We start from the raw sequence: 22,460 nt of genomic DNA on the forward strand, positions 1-22,460 counted from the left end.
CTGTGGTGTAAACAGCCCAGCACGATATAAATCTAATAAATCAATAACTATCCATAGCTTTCCAATCTACCCGTAACTCATCTGACATCACCCAAAGGAATTGTAGAGCGCCATAATTGCACAACTGTGCAAGCTGATGAGATTTTGGAAGCGGGATCCTAAATTACACCTAGTGTATGGCCCCACTTCCATTCTTTGCAAGCTCTTGGGATGAAGAATGTGTCCCCTGTTAAGATTTTAAGGCTTCCTTTGTTAGACTTGTTGGTATTGCAGGTATTGATATATTACCTGCTCCAATACAGACATTTTGAATTCCAGTGAATCAACCTATAATCTTCCAAAAATGCAGATACTCCTTGACTTACAACTGCAATTGAGCCCGAATGTTCAGTTCCTAAGCGAGACCGTTGTTAAGTGAGTTTTACCCCATTGCACCACAGTCCTTGCCACAGTTGCTAACTGAATCACTTCAGCTCTGAAGTTAGGAATGCAGTTGTTCAGCGAATCTGCCTTTTGCACTCTCTTTGCTGGTCAGGAGGTCACAAAAAGAGGATCACATGACACACACACACCCAGGACACTGCGACCGTCATAAATATGAGCCAGTTGCCAAGCGTCCAAATTTTAATCACGTGAGCACGGGGATGCTGCAATGGACGTAAGCGTGTGAAAGCTGGTCGTAAGACACTTTTTTCAGTGTCGTCATAACTTCGAACAGTTCCAGAACAAATGGTCGTAAGTGAAGGACTACCCATAAGACGTTTCTAAAATTATATGCACAAGGACTAGTGAACAATCCCTCAAAAAAAGAGAGTTATCCAAGCCTTGTTCTATTTAAGAGGAATGTATTAGCCAGACATTTAACAGAATAACAGAGTTGGAAGGAACCTTGGAGGTCTTCTAGTCCAGCCCTCTACTCAAGCAGGAGACCCTATACCAGTGATGGCTAATCTTTTTGCCATTGTGTGCCAAAAGCGGGGGGAACGCCGGGGGGGTCACATGTGTGCATACCCACACCCATAATCAATGTGCCCCACCCTGCCGTGCATGTGCACGCGACCCCCACACACACACTCCCCCCACATTTGGCAGGCGATGGTACGGTAGGCCCAGTAGGCCCATTTTTCGCCCTCCCAAGGTTCCAGAGGCTTTCTAGGAGCCTGGGGAGGGCGAAAACAGCCTTCCCCATCCCCCCGGAGGCCCTCTGGAGGCCGGAAATGGCCCGTTTTCTGACTTCCATGTGACCGGAAGGCCCGTTTTTCACCCTCCCCAGGCTCCTAGAAAGCCTCTGGATCCAATGGGCCCAGAAGACCCAAAAATCAGCTGGCTGGGGCATGCATGCACGCTGGAGCTGAGCTCGGGAAACTCTCGCGTGCCCACAAATATGGCTGTGTTTGCCACCTGTGTCACGCATGCCATAGTTTCGCCATCACGGCCCTATACCCTTTCAGACAAATGGTTGTCCAATCTCTTCTTCAAAACCTCCAGTGATGAAACACCCACAACTTCTGGAGTAAACCCGTTCCTCTGATGAATTGTTCTCACTCTTAGGAAGTTTCTCCTTAGTTCCAGGTTGCTTCTCTCCTTGATGAGTTTCCATCCATTGTTTCTTGTCTTGCCTTCTGGTGCTTTGGGAAATAAGTTGACCCCCTCTTCTTTGTGGCAGCCCCTCAAATATTGGAACACTGCTATCCTGTCAATCCCAGTTCTTCTATTCACTAGACTACATTTGTCAACAAAGAAGCCATCTCTTCCAGCTTTTGTTCCCTCATACACCCATCTCTTTGTCCGAGTTCCTTTTAGAGACAGCATCTCCCGTTTCCTGGACAGGCAGCCTAATGCAAAGAAGCTTGCTGCTGCCAGACACTATTATAAGTCCCTGCCTTTGGCACCTGATTAAATATTAGGGTTTTGTTTTGTTTTGTTTTGTCCAACAATAAAACTAGTCTTTGACCAAACTAGTCTTTGACCAAACAAAGTCTGCAAGACAATAAGTCAATTAATAAATATGCAGCCACTTTTGTCACTGGCCAGGTTCCAGCATTTTAAATCAAGGCCTATGAAAAAGTCACGATCCGAATCGGTGGCATATTAACACCTGCAGATCACGTTTGCAACCAGGAAAGGTTTGAGCCTAGGTACCCGTCATTCCCCACAGCCTGTTCTGACCCAGCTCCCCAAACACGACAAACCCTCTGAAGTTAAATCAATGATTCCTTTATTAGGAGCGCCAGCAGCCCCGGCAAAAAGTTTCTCTCTCACAGCAGGCTAACAAGTCTGTCCGACAGGGAAGATGAATAGTTTTCTGCCACACCTATTCATCTCCGCCCCCTGCCTTTTATCCCCAGAGCTAATGTGGGGCTTTGCTAGCAGTGGTGGCTCTTCCATCCCAAGGACCGGCCCATAGATTTCCACTGTTCTCCTCTCCTCTGCCTTCTGTGCATCTGTACATCAGGCACTGGACCCAGCTGTTTCTCCTCTTCCTCATCAGCCACCTCCAGATCCGGCGGCTGCTGACTCGCCATCTGAGGGCTGACAGACGGCCCAGCTCTGCCTCCGTCTCTCTCTCTGCCACCTCCATTCCCTCCTCCCCCTCGGAGCTCTCAGGTTGCCTTGATACTAGTCCTGACTCCCACGCCGCCTCCTCCTCCTCCTCCTCCTCCTCCTCCTCCTCCTCCTCCTCCTCCTCCTCCTCCTCTGATTCGGCTGCTGGAGGGGCCAGCACAACAGAGACGAGAAATACAGGAAGGCTTTCAAAATCAGAAATGCCAAGCCATTATCTCCATCCAGGACCAAATGCATTAGAAAATCTGTCCTTGGGACATGTCGGATGGGTTTTTATTTACAAAGAGAAACTGCTTTCACATTCACGAATTATTTTTAAAACACTGATGTGTCTTTGGGTTTGGAGAGTGTATGGTTGCAAGCACGGGTGAGCAATGAAGGCACACAAAAGCACCAAAACAGGACACTTAAAAGCTAAGAAAGCGGTTTGAAAAATCATCCGGAAACAGCCTGTGAGGACACTGCAACTATCCTAATACGAACCAGTTGCCAAACATCGGAATGTTTTTTTCACGTGACCGTGGAGATGCTGCGATGGTCATAAGTGTGAAAAATGGCCATAAGTCAGATTTTTTTCAGTGCCATCGTTAACTTGGAACCGTCACGAAACGAATGGTTGTAAGTTGAGGATCCCCTGTAAGGCTTTTCTCAAATTGTGTGAAGGAACACGACTGTATGAAGCTGCTTCAAAACAGAAAGGTAGGCAATGCAAGCCTTCTTCTCTTTAAAGAGGAATGTACAGGTAATCCTCGATTTATGACCACAATTTTGAACAAATGGTTAAGTTGAGAACTACCTGTAAAATCGATCCTCTGTTCCATTTAACAGAAGGACTTTAGTAAAAAAAAAAAAAGTCATCTGTAGGTAGTCCTCGATTTACAACAGTTCGTTTAGTGACCATTCGAAGTTATAAAGGCACTAAAAAAAGCGACCTAGGTCCGTTTTCTACACTTATGACCATTGCAGCCTCCCTGTGGTCACGTGATCAAAACCCAAATCCTTGGCAAGTGACTCGTATTTATGACGGTTGGCAGTGTCCTGGTGTGGGTGTGGGTGTCACATGATCCCCTTTTGTGACCTTCCCACAAGCAAAGTCAACGAGGAAAACCAGATTCACTTATCGACCAGGTTACTAACTGAGCAACCGCAGTGATTCACTTAACAACTGTGGCACGAAAGGTCATAAAATAGGGGAAAACTCACTTAGCAAATATCTCGCTTAGCAACATACCTTTTGGGCACAATTGTGGTCAAAAGTTGAGAAATATCTATATTATGCTACCGTGTTTCCCCAAAAATAAGACCTGGTATTATATTAATGTTTGTTCCCAAAACACACATTAGGTCTTATTTTCTAGTTAGGTCTTATTTTCGGGGAAATATGGTACTAAATACATCCGTCTGGCTGAAGATCTTAACTGGAGCTTATTTTTGGGGTAGGGCTTCTATTAAGAACATCCTGAAAAACCATGCTAGGGCTTATTTTCTGATTGGGTCTTATTTTGGGGAAAATACAGTACTAAACATGTCCGTCTGGCTGATGATCTTAGCTGGGGCTTATTTTTAGGGTAGTGCTTATATTGGGTCCTCTTTTGGGGGAAATACGGTACTAAATGCATCCATCTGGCTGACAATCTTAACTAGGCCTTATTTTGGGGGTAGGGCTTCTATTAAGAGCATCCTGAAAAATCATGTTAGGGCTGTTTTCCGGTTGGGTCTTATTTTTGGGGAAATATGGTACTAAACTCCTTCATCTGCTGACAATCTTAACTGGGGCTTATTTTGGGGGTAGGCCTTATATTACGAGTATCCTGAAAAATCATGCTAGGACTTATTTTCCGGTTGAGTCTTATTTTCGGGGAAATACAGTACTAAACTCCTCTGTCTGCTGACGATCTTAACGGGCTTATTTTGGGGTAGAGCTTATATTAAGAACATCCTGAAAAACCATGCTAGGGCTTATTTTTTGGTTGGGTCTTATTTTGGGGAAAGAGTTTATATTAGGGCTTATTTTGGGGAAAATATGGTACTAAATGCATCCATCTGGCTGACGATCTTAACTGGGGCTTATTTTTGGGGGTAGGCCTTCTATTAAGAGCATCCTGAAAAATTGTGCCAGGGCTGTTTTTCGGTTGGGTCTTATTTTCCAGGCAATACGGTAGCAGCCGTCCTTGTTAAAGAAAAGCACAGGGAAGTGTCACTTACTTGCATGAGATCATCCACCCCACTTGCTGTTCTCACCAGCCGCACAAGGTCTTCCTGCATCATGTCCACCCACCGTTTTATCCTACAGAAATGGAAGAGAAAGAGAGGAAGTCATCAGATCAATGGTGCACAGCTAGGAAGATCAGAGGGACGCGGGAAGCCTGACAGATTATTTTCCCAGGGAGGGGAGACTGAGATGGAGGTTGTTTTGGTAGTGTTGTGAAGCTGCTCTGGTCCCATTTTTCTATCTTGTTCTTCTTCTGCTTGCCCAGCATCTCCCATAAAAATTTGACAAGTTTGGACGTGAGCAAATCTGCATTTTTAGATTCAGGCAAATATCTTTTCCTAGTAGATTACAGGATCACTACAGTTAAAGGCAGCAAAATATGGTCTGTCAAGTGTAAGAACGTGGCAGTGAAAAGTCAAAAGAATTTTATTAAAAATGTCCTTCCTTCCTTCCTTCCTTCCTTCCTTCCTTCCTTCCTTCCTTCCTTCCTTCTCTCCCAGATTTCTTTTTTCTTTTTCCTTTTCTCATTTCTCTTCCTTCTCTTTCTTTTCTTTTCCCTCATTCCTTTTCTTCCCATCTCTCCTTCCTTCCTTCCTTCCTTCCTTCCTTCCTTCCTTCCTTCCTTCCTTCCTTCTCTCTCACAGCCTTCCTTCCTTCTTTCGTTTCCTTTCCCATTTCCTTCCTTCTTTTTCCTTTCCTTTCTTTCCTTCCTTCCTTCCTTCCTTCCTTCCTTCCTTCCTTCCTTCCTTCCTTCCTTCCAAACAATAATTTACCAATCCATCACTTCAAGAATGCTCAGGTATTGATCTCAGTTTAAATCAGAAAATAATGCCTCTGTAAATCATGGGCAGAAAGTGATTAATTTATTCTATCTAATAAATAAGCAGCCAGAAAGGCCAAAACCCTACCTCATCCTAATTCAACGGAGGAAATAAAACCATGTTATTTTCAGGAATGAAGATAAATGTGGCCTGAGTCACTGGTAAGGGAAGAGCAAGCAATTTTTGTGTAACAGCAGCATAAATTTTGATTTTCTTCTCATCCATCCTAAAATAGATCTGGGAGCCAAACATTTCAGGTAGTCCTTGACTTACAACTGTTCATTTAGTGAGCCACGCAGTATCCCTGTTTTATTTATTTATTTATTTTTTATTTTATTTAGATTTATATGCCGCCCTTCTCTGGAGACTCAGGGCGGCTTACAATGCGCTAAGCAATAGCCTTCATCCTTTTGTATATTTATACAAAGTCAGTTTATTGCCCCCACAACTGGGTCCTCAATTTACCTACCTTAGAAAGGATGGAAGGCTGAGTCAACCTTGAGCCTTGGCGAGATTCGAACCTGCAGTAATTGCAGGCAGCTGGTCTTAATAACCAGCTTAATAACAGGGTGCCTTAGACCACTGTACTACCAAGGCTCCTGTGATTTGGATGTTTGGCAACTGATTCATATTTATGACGACGGCAGTGTCCCGGGGTTACGCAATTTTTTTTTTTGCAAATTTTGCAAATTTCTGACCAGCAAAGTGAATGGGGAAGCCAGACTCACTTAACAACCATGTCACTAGCTTAACAACGGCAGCAATTCACTGAACAATTGTGGCAAAAAAAAAATCGTAAAATGGGACAAAGCTCACTTCACCGATGACTCACTTAGCAACATACATGCGGGGCTCAGTTGTGGTCGTAAGTCGAGAACGACTGAACCTTAACTTGGAAAGTGCAGGAGAAGAGCCAGCTGCGAACAGCTGCCTTAGATGCAAACATGAAGCTCTCCATCCAAGAGAGGGGACGGCAACCTTAAACACTCAAAGAGCCACAAAGGTCCTAACCGGAAGCTCCCGTTCAATTCTGGAGCTGACTGGAAGTCCGGTTCCCCCCACCATAGAGTCTCCTCCTAGCACGGCATCCTTTTACCTCTGCCGACCAGAAGTCCAGCTCCCCCACCATAGAGTCTCCTTCTAGCGTGGCATCCTTTTTCCTCTGCCAACTGGAAGTCGGGTTCCCACCCACCCACCCACCATAGAGTCTCCTCCTAGCACGCCATCCTTTTTCCTCTACCTGTCCTAACCGAAAGCCCTATCAGTTGTGGAGCTGACCAGTGACAGGAAGCCACAGCAGAGGGATGAAAGAGCCACATGCAGCTCCAGAGCTGCGGGTTGCCGATACCCTGATCCAGGACATGTTGTTAAGCTCTTCCACAGGAAGACAACAGAAAGATGAAGATCTCGACTCTGGTTTTTTTGTTTGTTTTTGCACGCTTCGGCCTTTTGCTTTGCCGTGAAAAGTGTGCATAATTCACAAGTCAAGGATGGGCACAGCTTGACGGGAAAAAAAAGATAGACTCACCCAGAAAGGAAGAAAGAGATGCACACACAGATACGCACACACACACGGGCGTCAAGATTGCATCTGCAATGATTAGGGGCAAGGGTTTCCCTTGTGTATTATAACACACACACACACACACACACACACACACACACACACATTGTAGAGATAAACAAAAGACTGAATCAGCATTAAAAAATAAGACGGACGGAAAAACAAAGTGCTTTATAACAAGGGTGGACACCTCCATCGGCTCCCCGAAGCCCCTTAACATGCTGCCACGGATCTTCATCCACAATCTTCAAAAGTGAAATTTGGGGAGGCATCAAGTACAGTGGTTTAAAGCACCCTGTTATTAAGACCAGCTGCCTGCAATTACTGCAGGTTCGAATCTCCCCAGGCTCAAGGTTGACTCAGCCTTCCATCCTTTCTAAGGTAGGTAAATTGAGGACCCAGTTTGTGGGGGCAATAAGCTGACTTTGTATAAATATACAAAAGAATGAAGGCTATTGCTTAACGCATTATAAGCCGCACTGAGTCTCCGGAGAAGGGCGGCATATAAATCAAATTAAAAAAAAAAAAGAGGGTTAAATCAAGGTGGAAATGATGGTACAAGCCAGAGTTGGTATTCACTTACCTTCGCTACCAGTTGGCAAATGGGAGTGCACGTGCATCTGTGCATGCGTAGAGTATCAAAAACATGGATAAATGGGACGTGATGATGTCCGGGCAGGTGGGTGGAGCCTCCTGCAGTTGTTGCTACCGGTTCTCCCAAACCGGATAGAACCGCCTGAATATCACCACTGGTACACACCAGGGGTGAAATCCAGCAGGTTCTGACAGGTTCTGGAGAACCGGTAGCGGAAATTTTGAGTAGTTTGGAGAACCGGCAAATGTCCCCTGTGACTGGCCCCAGAGTGGGGTGGGAATGGAGATTTTGTAATATCCTTCCCCCAGGAGTGGGGAGGGAATGGTGATTTTGCTGTATCCTCCCCCTGGAGTGGGGTGGGAATGGAGATTTTGCAATATCTGCCTGGAGACCGATGATGCTGCAGAAGGGAGAATTCCCATTGGTTCTCCTTTCTGGACACTCCCAATTCTGAAATTCGAGGAAGCCCCATTCCCGGCTCACAGACCAGCTCTTCTGGTTTACTGCATTGCTGCACGCACAAAGGACAGCTGATCATTGCACACACATGCATGGCAGAAACCCGGAAAAGGAATGGGCAACACCACGCATGCCAGGTGACATGGCTCTGCGTGCCATTTCGGGCACCCGTGCCATAGGTTCGCCATCATGGATGAAGGCTTATCAGCAAAACAGATCATGGTTTGTTTGTTCTTCCCCACTGAGGTAGGCAGAACAAGAAGCAATGGATGGAAACTAACCAAGGAGAGAAGCAACCTAGAACTAAGGAGAAATTTCCTGACAGTGAGAACAATCAACCAATGGAACGACTTGCCTCCAGAAGTTGTGGATGCTCTAAAATTGGAAGTTTTTAAGAAGAGATTGGACAACCATTTATCTTAAATGGTATAAAGTTTCCTGCTTTAGCAGGAGGGTCGGAATAGAAGACCTCCAAGATCCCTTCCAACTCTGTTATTTCTGTTATATTTCCCATTTGAAGAAGATGTCTATCAATATACTAAATGAATTAATATATTGGTCAGCCAATATATTAAAAATAAGTTCCATTTAAAACAGGTCTCAGCGCTTTCATTTCAAGTAGGTTTCCGATTCAAAATCCACATCTCGCCGTTATTTTAATCCTTGCCTTCTATTTTTCCTCATTAAATTAATACACGCACAAAATAATTTGTATCCTGTACTGTCATAAATATAGGAGGCGATAGGCATCGTCAGGGAAGGGGTGAGGAAAATGGCTATTTAAGCAAATTGGAAAGAGGCCCGCGATAAAGCAGTTAAATGAAAATTACCTCATATATTTAGGAAAAAAAATTACAAAAATACAGGACTTAATTGAGGCAGGTTTTGCTGCTGGTGCCCAGTTCCTGGAGGTGTTTCATTAAAAGCTCTTAAAACCAGTTATCTACGTGTTGCTAATATGGGGGAAATTAATCAACCGCTAATCTGGCTTTTATTGCTAGGCTCTGAAATCCACTTATGGCGCCTCATATTTAAGCCTCTAGAAATGATGCGCGTACAATAATTCTGGGGGCGGCGTTTCAGCATGTATTACTGTTGTTTCTATTTAAAACAGTCCTTGGCACCCAAAAGCGCCACCCGAAGCCCGAATTCTTCTTTCGCTGCACTTTTATTTTTAGCCACACGGCAAACGTGGCATCCAATTTCGGATTTCAGTCGGGGCTTTTGCAAACTAAAGTAGCACGTGGCAGTGCGAAAACACGAACTGAGCTAGCAGGAGGGGTGTCCGTTGGCTGAACTGAGCATGACACTCCCTGACCCGCCTTCAGGCATCAAAAATCAGGCTTCGAATGATAAAAGCAAGCATTTCCAGTAGAAAATGCTTTTTCTTCAACCTTGGCAACGTTAAGACTTGTGGACGTCAGCTCACAAAATTCCCCAGCCAGCAGGACAGCAGTGTTCCAATTTTTGAGGGGCTGCCCCAGAGAAGAGGGAGTCAACCCAGGGGTGAAATCTATTTACTTTCCCAACCGGAAGTGCATGCGCCACGCTTCACTTACGCGCTTGGACAAACAGGTTACTTCCTGGTTAAAAACAGGAAGTAACGACGACTGGGTGGTGGGCGGAGCCTTACACTGCCATCGCTACCACCGGCCGAACCGGGCTGAACCGGGCCGAACCGGGAGCATTTCACCACTGGGTGAACCTATTCTCCAAAGCACCTTAAGGCAGGACAAGAAGCAATGGGAGGAAACTAATCAAGGAGAGAAGCAACCTTGAACTAAGGAGAAATTTCCTGACAGTGAGAATAATTAATCAGTGGAACACCTTGCCACCAGAAGTTGTAAATGCTCCAACAATGGAAGTTTTTAAGAAGAGATTGGGCAACAATTTATCTGAAATGGTATAAGGCCGTGATGGTGAACCTTTGGCATGTGTGCCACAGGTGGCAGGCAGCGCCCTCTCTGTGGGCACACGAGCCATCGCCCCTCCCACCTGCCAGCTGATTGTCAGGTCTCTGCTGGGGGCGGAGCGAATGCTGGGGGTACACACACATGCATGGGGGGCAAGGCGCACGCGTGGGGGCCAACACGCTGCTTGACCGCTCGCCAAGACCAACTCGCTGTGGGACAATTTAGCCATTTTATTTAATCATTTCAAATAAATAAAAAAATGAGTTTAATGGTTGCCATTCATCTTTCATTCTGTCCCTCCTTTTGCATCCTTTCCTTAGTGATTCTATTCCACCATTTCTTTGATATTTGTATAACTCCTGTCCCGCGATGAGTTGGTCCTAGCGAGTTGGCCACGGCGAGTTGGCCGCAACGAATTGTCGTAAACCCGTGGGAGTTACCTTCAACCTGTTAATATCTGGAAAATTAGCCACACCGTGCTAATTTCTCAAAATCCAGAGATGAAATGCAATGGCGGAATAAATCTCATTTGATAGGATTGAATGAAATAACATCACCTTTTTGCATAGGAACGTTATGCCTGACAGACTATTATCAGCTAATTTATATCTAAGTGAATTTTCTTCAAAACTAATAAGCATTTCATTTTAGATTTGGGGTGGGGGAAGGGAGAAATGAATGAATGAATGAATGATTCATATATTTTATTTAGAGTTTATATATTTGATATACCGTATTTTTTGGACTATAGGATACACTTTTTCCCCCAAAAAACTGTGGGTGGAAATGTCTGTGCATCTTATAGACCGAATATGACCCTGTTTTTGACCTCCCAAAACCCACCCACCCCGCGTGTCCCATTGTCGCCAAAAATGGGCCCAGACAGCGCTGACTCTTTGGCTTTGAAATGGAGATGAGCACCACCCCCTAGAGTCGGGAACGACTAGTACATAAGTTCGAGGGGAATCTTTACCTATACAAAGAAACTTCCTTCCTCTAATAATCCAGTTTCTTTTTCCATATCACAAATGCAAATGATCTCTTCGGTGTACCCTAAACAGCTACGCCGAGGCAGTAATTGTAGCTCAGAGTTGAACAGTAGAGTAAGCACCGGAATTTCAAATACTTTAAACAGCAGAGTAAGCACTTGGATTGCAAATACTTTAAGGGGTGTCCACCATCTTGAATGTTTGGGGATCTCCATGGATGCCCCTGGCCATGAATGCCCCTCCGGTGCTCCAAAAGACCCTTTCCTGTGGGGTCCCTGCTGCTCTCAGAGATTAGTTGTTTTCCTTGCAGATGTTTCTGTCCTGATGATGTTACCTAGCTGGGTAATGAAACAAGAAAAACACCAAGCTCAGAGAGCATCAACGACTCCACAAGTTCAATCTTGAGCCACAAATATTTTCTATTACTGGGTAGAGATTTATCTCCAAATTCAAAAGCACTGCTCAGAACACATCGCTGTACATGAGATTTTAGTTGTTGGGGTTTTTACATTTGATTGTTTTTAGTTCTATTTATTGTTATATGTTTTTATTCTGTGAGCCGCCCTGAGTCCTACAGGAGAAGGGCGGCATAGAAATCTAAGAAAATAAATAAATAAATAAATAAATTTCCCATCCACATTCATGTGAGGCAGCATCCCCCGAAGTAAAGGACGGTGCAAAAGACAGTCCCCTTTTCCCTGGGGCACAGCTGAAGAATTTGAAACGGGCTTCCCTTAATTCCATCCCTCCTAGGGAAGTACGGCTTCTGAAGCCGACAGCCAAAAAAGTTAACCCAGTATTTTGAGGATGGACTTGATGCTCTGTTGCCAAGGCAACGCCAAAATTCTGTATAGAAGGGCTCAGGATGCCAATAAAAACAAATGCACAGCCCTTCCGGCGACGTGCTACGCGGCACAGGTTTTGATCACAGGGAAATCGTCTCCCGGGTTCATAAATAAAACATTTGCCAATCCGAAGGGACCACGCGGCTGCGGAACCCTGAGGCCGTGGTCGCCATGGTTACGCAAACATCTCTGGACTTGACGCATGCCATCACTCGAGATTTGATGCAGCTTCTCCAAATGGTCCTAGATCTGGGATGTCAAATCTGATTTCATTGAGGGGGTCGCATCAGGGTTGTGTTTGACCTCAGAGGGATGATGTGGGCATGACATCACTCGTGTCAGGGGCACCTGTGGTGGGCCAAGCACTCTGCCACCGAAAACAGGCTCCCGAGCTCCGTTTTCAGCTGCAATGGCCTCTTGCCACCCTCAGCCAGCAAAAACGGAGCTCAGGGGTGGAGGCACCAGGGGTGAAATTCAGCTGGTTTTATCCAGATCGGACGAACCGCTAGCAGCGGCTGCGGGAGGCTTCGCCCACCCGTGTGGACATCATGACGTCCCTTTTTTGTGACCATTTTCAGCTTCTGCGCATTCACAGAAGGCTTTGCGCATGCACATTTGTGAACCGGTAGGGAAGGTAAGTGAATTTCACCCCGGGGGGAGGGGCCAGGCATGTGCGGCCCTTGCAAGTTTCGTTTTCGGCTGGGACGGCCTCCAGAAACCCTCTGCCAGCAAAAACGGAGCTCAGGAGAGTCGCACGCAGCCCTCGTGAGCTCCATTTTTGCTGGTAAAGGCATCGCGGGCCGGTCCTTCACTGCTTCCAGGGCAGCCCCACAGGCCAGATTGTGGGTCGGATCGTGGGTCAGCTCCAGCTCCCAGGCTTTGAGTTTGACCCACCCCAGCCCCTGTCCTAGAGAATGGGAACATCAGATGCACGCACACCCCAAAGGTTTTCAGTTCCATCTCATCTGGATGGTATCGAATGCTTTGATGGCTGTCCTAAATCTTCCTCTCATAAATTCCGCTGGAAATAATTATGGACATTCATTGGATTTGATAGTGGCCAAAGGTTTGTATCGAACTCTTCTTGTTAGTTAGTCAATCACAAAAGAGGAGATCTACCATGTGGTAGAAAAGATCGACCTACCACGATCATCTGGGGTACAGAGAGCAAGTTAAGTACGATGTGGCGCCTTCTTGCCAAGGTGATACACGATGTTGTCGGCATTGACTTAATTTGGGACACTTAGTCAAGGACACCATGGAGCCTATGACCTCGTTGTGGCTTGACCCACCAAGCAGAGAGAATCTTCAGCCACAGCCTCCCTCCTAGATAGCATACAGGGAGTCTCCGACTTACAACGGGTTCATTTAGTGACCGTTCAAAGTTTTAACGTCACTGAGAAAAGTGACTTACTAATGTTTTTCACACTTAGAACCATTGAAGCACTTCCATTGGTCATGTGGTCCAAATTCAGATGCTAGGCAATTGATTCATATTTATGACAGTTTCGATGTCCCGGGGTCACATGATCCCCTTTTGTGACCATCTCACAAGCAAAGTCAGATTCACTTATCAACTGTGTGACTCACTTAACAACTGCAGTTCACTTAACAACTGTAGCAAGAAAGGTCATAAAATGGGGGCAAAATTCACTTAACAAACGTTTCACTTAGCAACAGACACTTTGGGTTCCATTGTGGTCGTACGCCGAGAACTACCTCCAGTTCCTACATTTAAGAGCTCCATTCCTACTCCATTAGGTCTATTCATGCCTTGCTAGATTAAATCTTCCACCAGCCTGCTGCCCTTCAGGTGGCTTGGAGTTGCAGATGGCAGGCCACCGAAGGTCACCAAATTTGGCTGATCACAAACTTGACTGCACTTCAACAGGCAGGGCTGTGATGCAAGAGACTGAAAGAAAGAGAGAGAAAGGCAGAGAGATAGAACGAGAGGAAAAGACATTAATTAAATGTCTATGGAGATTCTCAGTCATCCAGGTCATGCTTGTCCCTAAGGTACTTTTTCAAGAGACAACGGGAGAAGCTTCTTGGATGAGAAGCAAAACGTCCTGAAACAAAAAAAAACCAGAAAGTCCAGTTGAAAAAAGAAAAAGCACATTTGGTACATTAACTGAATTGAAATTGAAAGAATTGAAATCCTGACATAGAGAAAGTTGGAGACCACCCAACTGAAACAACGAGGAAGAACTGAGGAGTTGTGGAGTAAAAGTTGACCTGTTGATTTTGCATAACCGTCGTTGATCGGTGGATTTGGAAGCTATCCCAAAGAAAGAAGAGGCCAACAACAACAACAACAAAAAAATGTATGAATTTTTGGTGGCACTATCACGTGGCCTTCAATTAATTCAGAATGTTAACATTGTGATCTAGAGATGGTCCCCATTCACAAAAATGCACATGTAGGAGAAGAGCAGACAGAGGCTAGGGATGGAGTCAAGCAAGTTGTAAGCCTAGAATCGTTACGTTACCAGAAATGGTCTAAATCTTGAATTCCACCGAGTCTTATCTAGCGCCACTTTACTACCAAATATTAATTGACTAGATTCTTGTGTATAAACTTCAGCAATAAATCTTCACTGGAAGTTGATGTGAGGTGGGATTCACCTACTGTAGCAACCGGTTCGCCCAGCACCGGAAATGGGAGCGCCCATCTGCACATGCGTACGGCATCACAAAACATGCCAATTCGCTTGCCCCCGCCATCCACACATGCATACGGCATCAAAAACACAGCAATATAGGACGGGATTGCACCCGCAAGTCGCCATTACCGGTTCGCCTGAACTGGTCCGAACCGGCTGAATACCACCTCTGGTGAGGTCCCAATCCTTTGCGTCTGACATCACTGCCTGCCAATCTCCTCTCTGGGCTGCCTGCCATTTTTTCTCACACGAGGTAAAAGGAAGCAACTTATTTTCAGTCCAGGGCTCATAAAATGGGTAAAATAATGCACAGCTAAGGCATTCTTCAAAACTCTTTGTCTTTACTTTTCAGCCTTTATGATTCCCTACATGTTTGAATACCGCTGATGTAAAACAATGCACGCTTTAAATGTTCCCGGCTTTTGCTAGAGAGTGCAAAAACTTTGGTCGCAAACAACCACAAGAGCCAAAGGAGAAATTCCTTAAGTTGCATGAGTTTAGGAGAGAGAGAGAGAGAAAAAAAGAAGCACAATATAAGCACTTATATTTGGTATTCAGGACATTAGTGTTTTATAACATGCATTACGTTCCTGATGTAAAATCTAATGGCTTTTATCAGTCACTCTGCTTTTGAAAGCAAAAATTCTGAATAAGAAACATTAGGAGGGCACCAACTTAAAACAGTTCATTTAGTGACTGTTCAAAGTCACAACAGCACTGAAAAAGTGACTTATGGCCGTTTTTCACACTTACGACCGTTGCAGCCTCCCCATGGCCACGTGATGAAAATTCAGATGCTTGGCAACTGACTTGTATTTATGACGGTTGCAACATCCCAGGGTCTTTTATGACCTTCTCACGAGCAAAGTCAGATTCACTTCACAACCATGTGACTAAATTAACAACTGCAGTGATTCACTTAACAACTGGGGCAAGAAAAGTCATAAAATGGGGCAAAGCTCCCTTATCAATTGTCAAGGCTGATGATAGAAATAGATAGACAGAGGGATGGAGAGAGAGATTGATAGAGAAGGAGAGAGAGCGACTGATTATATAGAGATAGTTGAAGATATAGATAAAGATAGAGATAGAGATAGATATAAATATAGAGATAGAGGTAGAGGTAGAGAGAGATGGATAGATATGATAGATGGATAGATAGATAGATGGATAGATAGATGGATAGATAGATGATAGATACATAGATGTAGACAGAAATAGATAGAGATTGATGGATAGAGAGAGATTGAGAGAGAGAGAGAGAGAAAGATATGGATAGATGGATAGATATGATGGATGATGGATGGATAGAGAGAGATAGAGATAGAGAGATAAAGAGTTAGAGAGATAGAGATAGAGATAGAGATAGAGATAGAGATAGAGATAGAGATAGATAGATAGATAGATAGATAGATAGATAGATAGATAGATAGATAGATAGATGCAGATACAGAGATAGATAGATACAGACAGACAGACAGACAGACAGACAGACAGATAGATAGATAGAGGCAGAGAGAGAGAGAATAGGTAGGCAGGCAGGCAGGCAGGCAGAGAGAGACAGACAGACAGACAGAGAGATTAGAAGAGAGATTGAGTATATAGAAGAGAGATAGCTAGTAGATACAGATAGAGAGATAGAGAGACAGATAAATAGATAGATGAGAGAGAGAGGGAGGGATGGAGAGGGGGGAGCGCAGCTGTAGTAGTCATTATAAAGATTTAGCCATTCTTCCTATCCTGGAAAAGGTCTATAATGTGGGGATTTAATTGGCCACGAATTCCCCCAGGAGATGTTACGAGCGTATCAAGACATCACCAAGGGATAAGCCATCATACCTCTGGCACACAGGCCCATCCATCTTAGCTTACCAGGGTCAGCTGGTGTCAGGAATGGAAGTTTGATGGCTTAAACAGATAAAAGGGACGCCTCTCAACGAAGCGTGGAAGAACCATGGATGGGTGACATCTTGATGAAGGTCTCTCCCTTTCAAGGTTTTCTCAGAAGCCAATTCCTTAAAGGACAAGCTCTTTCCAGTAAAAAAAAAAAAAAAAAAACAGAGCAGAAATGACTGTTTTTGGTCAGCTCACTTTTTGGAATTGATGCAATCTGCTGCTTTCCAGTATCTCATTCACAAGGAAGAAGCAGGAAACCCTGGTGCTAAAATTGTTTCTTTTTCTCCCCAGTTGTGCCAACGAGATAAATCTTTAAAGGATTTTGCTTATCGTTTATTCGATAAAACGCAGTGAAAGAAACCATACTGGAGTACGTGAAGTACCCCCATTCAACATAGAAAATATGAAATTGGGAACCCTCTTCAGGAGTCCCGTTGATAGAGGAACTACCGGTTCGTCTGAACTGGCCTGAACCAGCTGAATTCCACCACTGAACCTGGAAGAACCATTGAGTTTCCGTAAGAAGCGTCTTCTGGCAATCCAACTTGCAAAAGTTTAATGGCAAGGCCCTAGTGAAAGCATTCTAATCAAAAATCTATGAATGTTAACATGCTTGCGAAGAAGGCACAGAAGAGGCTGTACTTCCTGAGGACGCTCAGGAAGATAAATCTATCTCAGCATCTACTTCTGTCCTACTATCGCAGCACCGTTGAGAGTGTCCTGACATACGGCATTCTTGCATGATATGGGAGCAGCTCTGCAGCGGGCAAAAAAACTCTACAGAGAATCATTAAAACTGCCCAGAATATCAACGGATTCCAGCTACCAGCCCTGGATGACATCTTCGAATCTCGCTGTTTGAGAAAGTTGCGTAACATTCTCAGAGACTCTTCCCATCCTGCTTAAAATCTTTTTGGACTGTTGCCTTCTGGCAGAAGATACAGAACAATTAAGACTCAGATCACACGTCTTCTGAATAGTTTTTATCCCAGACTATAATTGCACTCAACAATGAACTAAAGGGCCACCATCGGTGAGCTGTTGGACAGCATTACTTGGTCTGTTGTGTGGATGTTTGGGTGGTTTAGGGGTGTGGAATTTGTGGTGGGTGGGAGGGTGTTTGGGGATTGTTATGTGTGTTGGACCTGGTCTTTGGGTGTTAAGTGAATTTCATTGTATGGGTATACTGGGTATATACGTACAATGACTATTTATTTATTTATTTATTTATTTATTTATTTATTTAAATTTCTATACCGCCCTTCTCCTGAAGGACTCAGGACGGTGCACAGCCGCAAGATAAAACACATAAATACAAAAATTTAAAATCGATTAAAAACGAATTAAATAATTTGGCTGAATTTAAAATACCCCATAATTTAAAACAAATTAAAATTTATATTTAAAAGGGGAGAAGATTTAGGCCAGGCCAGCTTGATGAAATAAAAAAGTCTTAAGTGCGCGACGGAAGGTGCGCAGATCCGGGATCCTCCGTATCTCCGGGGGGAGCTCATTCCAGAGTTATTATTATTAAAAATGTGGCTAGATAGGACATTACATCCGGGCGGGTGGTAGCCTACAGTCATTCGCCTGAACCGGCTGAATACCGCCTCTGATGTCCCTGCTGGTCCTTCTCTTTACTAGGCCAGCCATGCCCAGTTCCTGTAACTGCAGACAGGACAACAAAGAAAATGTGTGGCCTTTTAAAGACATCTCTGAAACCTTAATCACTAGAAAAATAAGTATGAATCCAGGGAACAGGTCCAGTCTGAAAAAGCCAAGCTGTAGGAGCCAGACAAACAAAATCAATTTCTGATAATGCTAGAATTGGCACTTGTCCTGAGCGATCCATCCAAACTTCCTTTGACTCAATATGTGTGTAATGGCTTCCTGTAATACCGTGTGACCTCAAACAATTGCTTGTGTGAGGTGCTCAGGCACTAGGCCTTAAGAGCCTAGCTTGAGTGTTTGAGAGCCAAATGGAATAATAAGCCCCTATTTTCTTAGCACCGGGCGGGCGCATCTCTGCGTTTGTGACGAGGTGATCTCAGCTCCTTTCTGAGAAAATGTTAAAGTGGATTGTGAATTATTCAGCTGCTTTTTGGAGAACTTTATCTGAAGTGCTTTTTATGTACATGAGAAAGTCTTTGTTGCTTGCATAATTAATTCCTTGACAATTGTCCACCAGAGCTGGTCTACGGAAAAACTTTGTTTGTGAAAGTGCTATTGACTGAAGATGTAGGCAATGAGGACCCGGATTGTGGGGGCAATGAACTGACTTTGTATAAAAAGAACACCGCTTTGGGGGGGGGAGGCCAAAAGCCCTACTAAGCAGGTGTATACAAAAGTATGAAGGTTATTGCTTAACGCATTGTAAGCCGCCCTGAGTCTCCGGAAAAGGGCAGCATATAAATCGAACCAATCAATCAATCAATGCTACTTTAAGAGTGCAGAGAAGAGCAACAAAGAGGATGAGGGGACTGGAGGCTAAAACTTATGAAGAACGGTTGCAGGAATGGAGTATGTCTAGTTTAATGAAGAGAAGGACTAGGGGAGACATGATAGCAGTGTTGCAATATCTCAGGGGCTGCCACAAAGAAGAGGGAGTCAAACTATCCTCCAAAGCCCCCGAGGGTAGGACAAGAAGCAATGGGTGGAAACTCATCAAGGAGAGAAGCAACTTAGAACTAAGAAGAAATTTCCTGACAGGCAGAACAATTAATCAGTGGAACAACCTGAAGTTGTGAATGCTCCAACACTGGAAGTTTTTAAGAAGATGGTGGATAATCATTTGTCTGAAGTGGTGTAGGGCTTCCTGCCTAAGCAGGGAAGGTCCCTCTGTTATTCTATTCTATTCTATTCTATTCTATTCTATTCTATTCTATTCTATTCTATTCTATTCTATTCTATTCTATTCTATTCTATTCCTCATCTCATCCTCTGCCGTCCCCTTTTCCTTTGGCCTTCCATCTTTCCCAACATCAGGGTCTTCTCCAAGGAGTCCTCCTCTCTTCTCATTTGGTGGCCAAAGTCTTTGAGGTTCAGCTTCAGGATCTGCCCTTCCAAAGAAGAATCAGGGTTGATTTCCTTCAGGATTGACTGAGTAGCTCTCCTCTCAATCCAAAGGACTTTCAAAAGTCATCTCCAACAGCCCGATTCGAAAGCATCCATTCTTCTGCACTCAGTCTTCCTTATGGTCCAACTCCTTTAGATTAGGGAAATTATGTTGTACGCGGGGGTGGGATTCAAAACATTTAGCAACTGTTTCTCTGCCCCGGTTGCTGGGTGGGCATGGCCATGGTGGGCGTAGCTTACTCAGCCTCCTGAACCACGGGGGGGGGGTGGGTAGTTTTCGCTTTCCCCAAGTTCTAGAGGCTTTCCTCGAGCCTCTGTGAGGGCGAAAGTGGCCTCCCCTGGGCTCCGGAGGCCAGAAACGGGCCCGTTTCCAGACTGTCAGAACTTCTGGGAGGCCCATCTTTCACCCTCTCCAGGCTCCAGAGGTTTTCCTCAGCCTCTGGGAGGGCAAAAAATGGCCTCCCCTGGGCTCCGGAGACCCTCCGGAGGCCAGAAACTTCTGGGAGGCCCATTGTTTGCCCTCCCCAGGCCCCGGAGGCTTTCCTTGAACCTCCAGGAGGGTGAAAATGGCCTCCCTTGGGCTCTGGAGGCCCTCTGGAGGCCAGAAACAGGCCCATTTCTGGACTTCCGGAACTTCTGGCAAGCCCATTTTTCACCCTCCCAGATCCTCCACGCGGGCACGGTACTTACCTGGCAACCAAAATGGGCTGCGTGGAGACTCCTGGGAGGACTGGGGTGGGAGGGGCCAGCCAATCCTTGCAACTACCGGTTCGGCAAACCAGATATAAAATTAGCTTCCGTTTCACCCGAACCTGTCCGAACTGGCTGAATCCCACCACTGGCTGTATGTATGTATGAAGCATGAACCATGTGCTTGGAAAACACATATTTTCTTATTTGTAAGGCATTGCAATCCTCTTCCCCTTACTCGCTCACTTCATATATTTTGAATTCAACCTCCTGTTCCCCGCATAACTCAGAAAACACTTATTTTCTTATTAGTAAGGCATTGCCATCCTCTTCCCCTTATTCACTCACTTCATATATTTTGAATTCAACCTATTGTTCCCTGAATAACAAAAATCTAGAAACACTGTTGAATATTTGAGCTATATTTTTTTTTCCTTTTGTGGAAAGACAGATGCAAAAAAACCAACAACAGCGAGTTAAGCAGTTCTGCTTTCTCCCTGTTGCTCATCACCTTCTGGCCATTTTCTCCCATGGACCCATCGTTTTCTTGACTTTTTTTCTTGGGTTTTTTTTTTTTTTACATGTGGAAAGAAGTTTTTTTGTTTGTTTGTTATGTTGTTATTTTTGTTTGTTGCCTTAGTTCATTTTGGGCCTTCATCTTTGCAGGCTCGGGCTATTTGCTGCTATTCTGCCTTAGTTCTGTGCCCTTCTTTCCACATTTTATCCTTGTTTTAAGTCCCATTTTTCAGGGCCGTTGTAACTTTAAACGGTCACTAAACAACATTCCCTGCACAAAGGGATATTAGGAAAGTCTTTTTTACAAGTTTGCACTGGTTTCCTGACCACCATACCTGTCATTTCAACGCAGATACAAACTGATCAGACTGTATTTTTGTCCGAATCTAGATTTCTTGCTAGTACAATGTTTCCTTGTCTTATATTTTTTTGAATCCTGAAATAAGCGCTTGGCCTTATTGCCATACACTCAAAAGCCCGATTGGGCTTATTATCAGGGGATGTCTTATTTTGGGGGAAACGGGGTAAGTAGAAAAATTTAATATCTGCCATACAATTTTCTTAGCAGTTTAAAAAAAAAAAAAAACCTTCACAAATCTCAAAGGAAAAATCATCCTCGGTTAAATATTTGCAAAGCTTTTTGAGATTCCCTGATTAACAGAGATACGGTGTGCATACAGCATTATTAAAAAGTGAATTTTGATCCTTCCTTTCATTTTAAGGCAGAACCAAGCACATTCTCACATGTCTTTCACAGGCTAAATTCCTCCTTATAATACACTGGATGCAACAGATAAAAACGTAAGGTTTTTTTTTTCAAGTTTTGTACTAATTAATGACTAAAAAGGTTTTTTTTAAAAAAAACTATGTCAATTATTTGGTTTAGATAGTCCACAACAAGCGGTGGAAGAAATAAAACAGATACACACATTTAGCCTGATATTGTCACCCTGAGTAATGTACACACACACAACAAAAAAGAGGTTTTAGATTTTGGTTGCAAATGTATTCGTGTGCTTGTTTATTATACAAATTTATATAGCCTCCCAACTCATGCCCAGGTCACTCTAGGGAGAGTCCAACATTAAAAATCCACAACACAAACACAAATCAAATAATACAGAAACAAAATAAACAAAACAAAACAAAACAAAACAAAACAAAACAAAACAAATAATAAAATAAAATAAAATAAAATAAAATAATAAAATATAATAAAATAAAATATATTATAATAATATAACATATAACATATAATATAATATAATAACATAATATGACATATAATAACATATAATATAATAACATATAATAACATAATATAATAACATAACGTATAACATATAATATAATAACATATAAAAAATAACATATAATAACATCATATCATAACATATAATATAACATATAAAATAATAGCATATAATAACAACATAACATATCATAACATATAATATAATACAAGCATATAATAATATATAATAACATAACATAATAACATCATATCATAACGTAACATATAACAACATAACAACATATAACAACATAACATAACATAACATAACATAACGTAACGTAACGTAACGTAACGTAACGTAACGTAACGTAACGTAACGTAACATATACAATACAATACAATACAATACAATACAATACA

At 43.6% G+C, this 22,460-nt stretch overlaps 1 protein-coding gene across 4 annotated transcripts in view; it reads right to left on the reverse strand.

Moving 5' to 3' along the window:
- Positions 1-22,460, reverse strand: part of CACNA2D1 (calcium voltage-gated channel auxiliary subunit alpha2delta 1) — a 335,884-nt gene that overhangs the window by 276,422 nt on the left and 37,002 nt on the right. For all 4 annotated transcript variants that reach the window (XM_087873415.1, XM_087873413.1, XM_087873412.1 and 1 more), the window contains exon 2: positions 4,771-4,852. In XM_087873415.1, coding sequence (XP_087729541.1) covers positions 4,771-4,852 — 82 coding nt within the window. The remainder of the gene's footprint in view (positions 1-4,770; positions 4,853-22,460) is intronic.

Source organism: Pantherophis guttatus, chromosome 7, assembly GCF_059756535.1.
Source record: "Pantherophis guttatus breed Tessera chromosome 7, ASM5975653v1, whole genome shotgun sequence".
NCBI lineage: Eukaryota > Metazoa > Chordata > Lepidosauria > Squamata > Colubridae > Pantherophis > Pantherophis guttatus.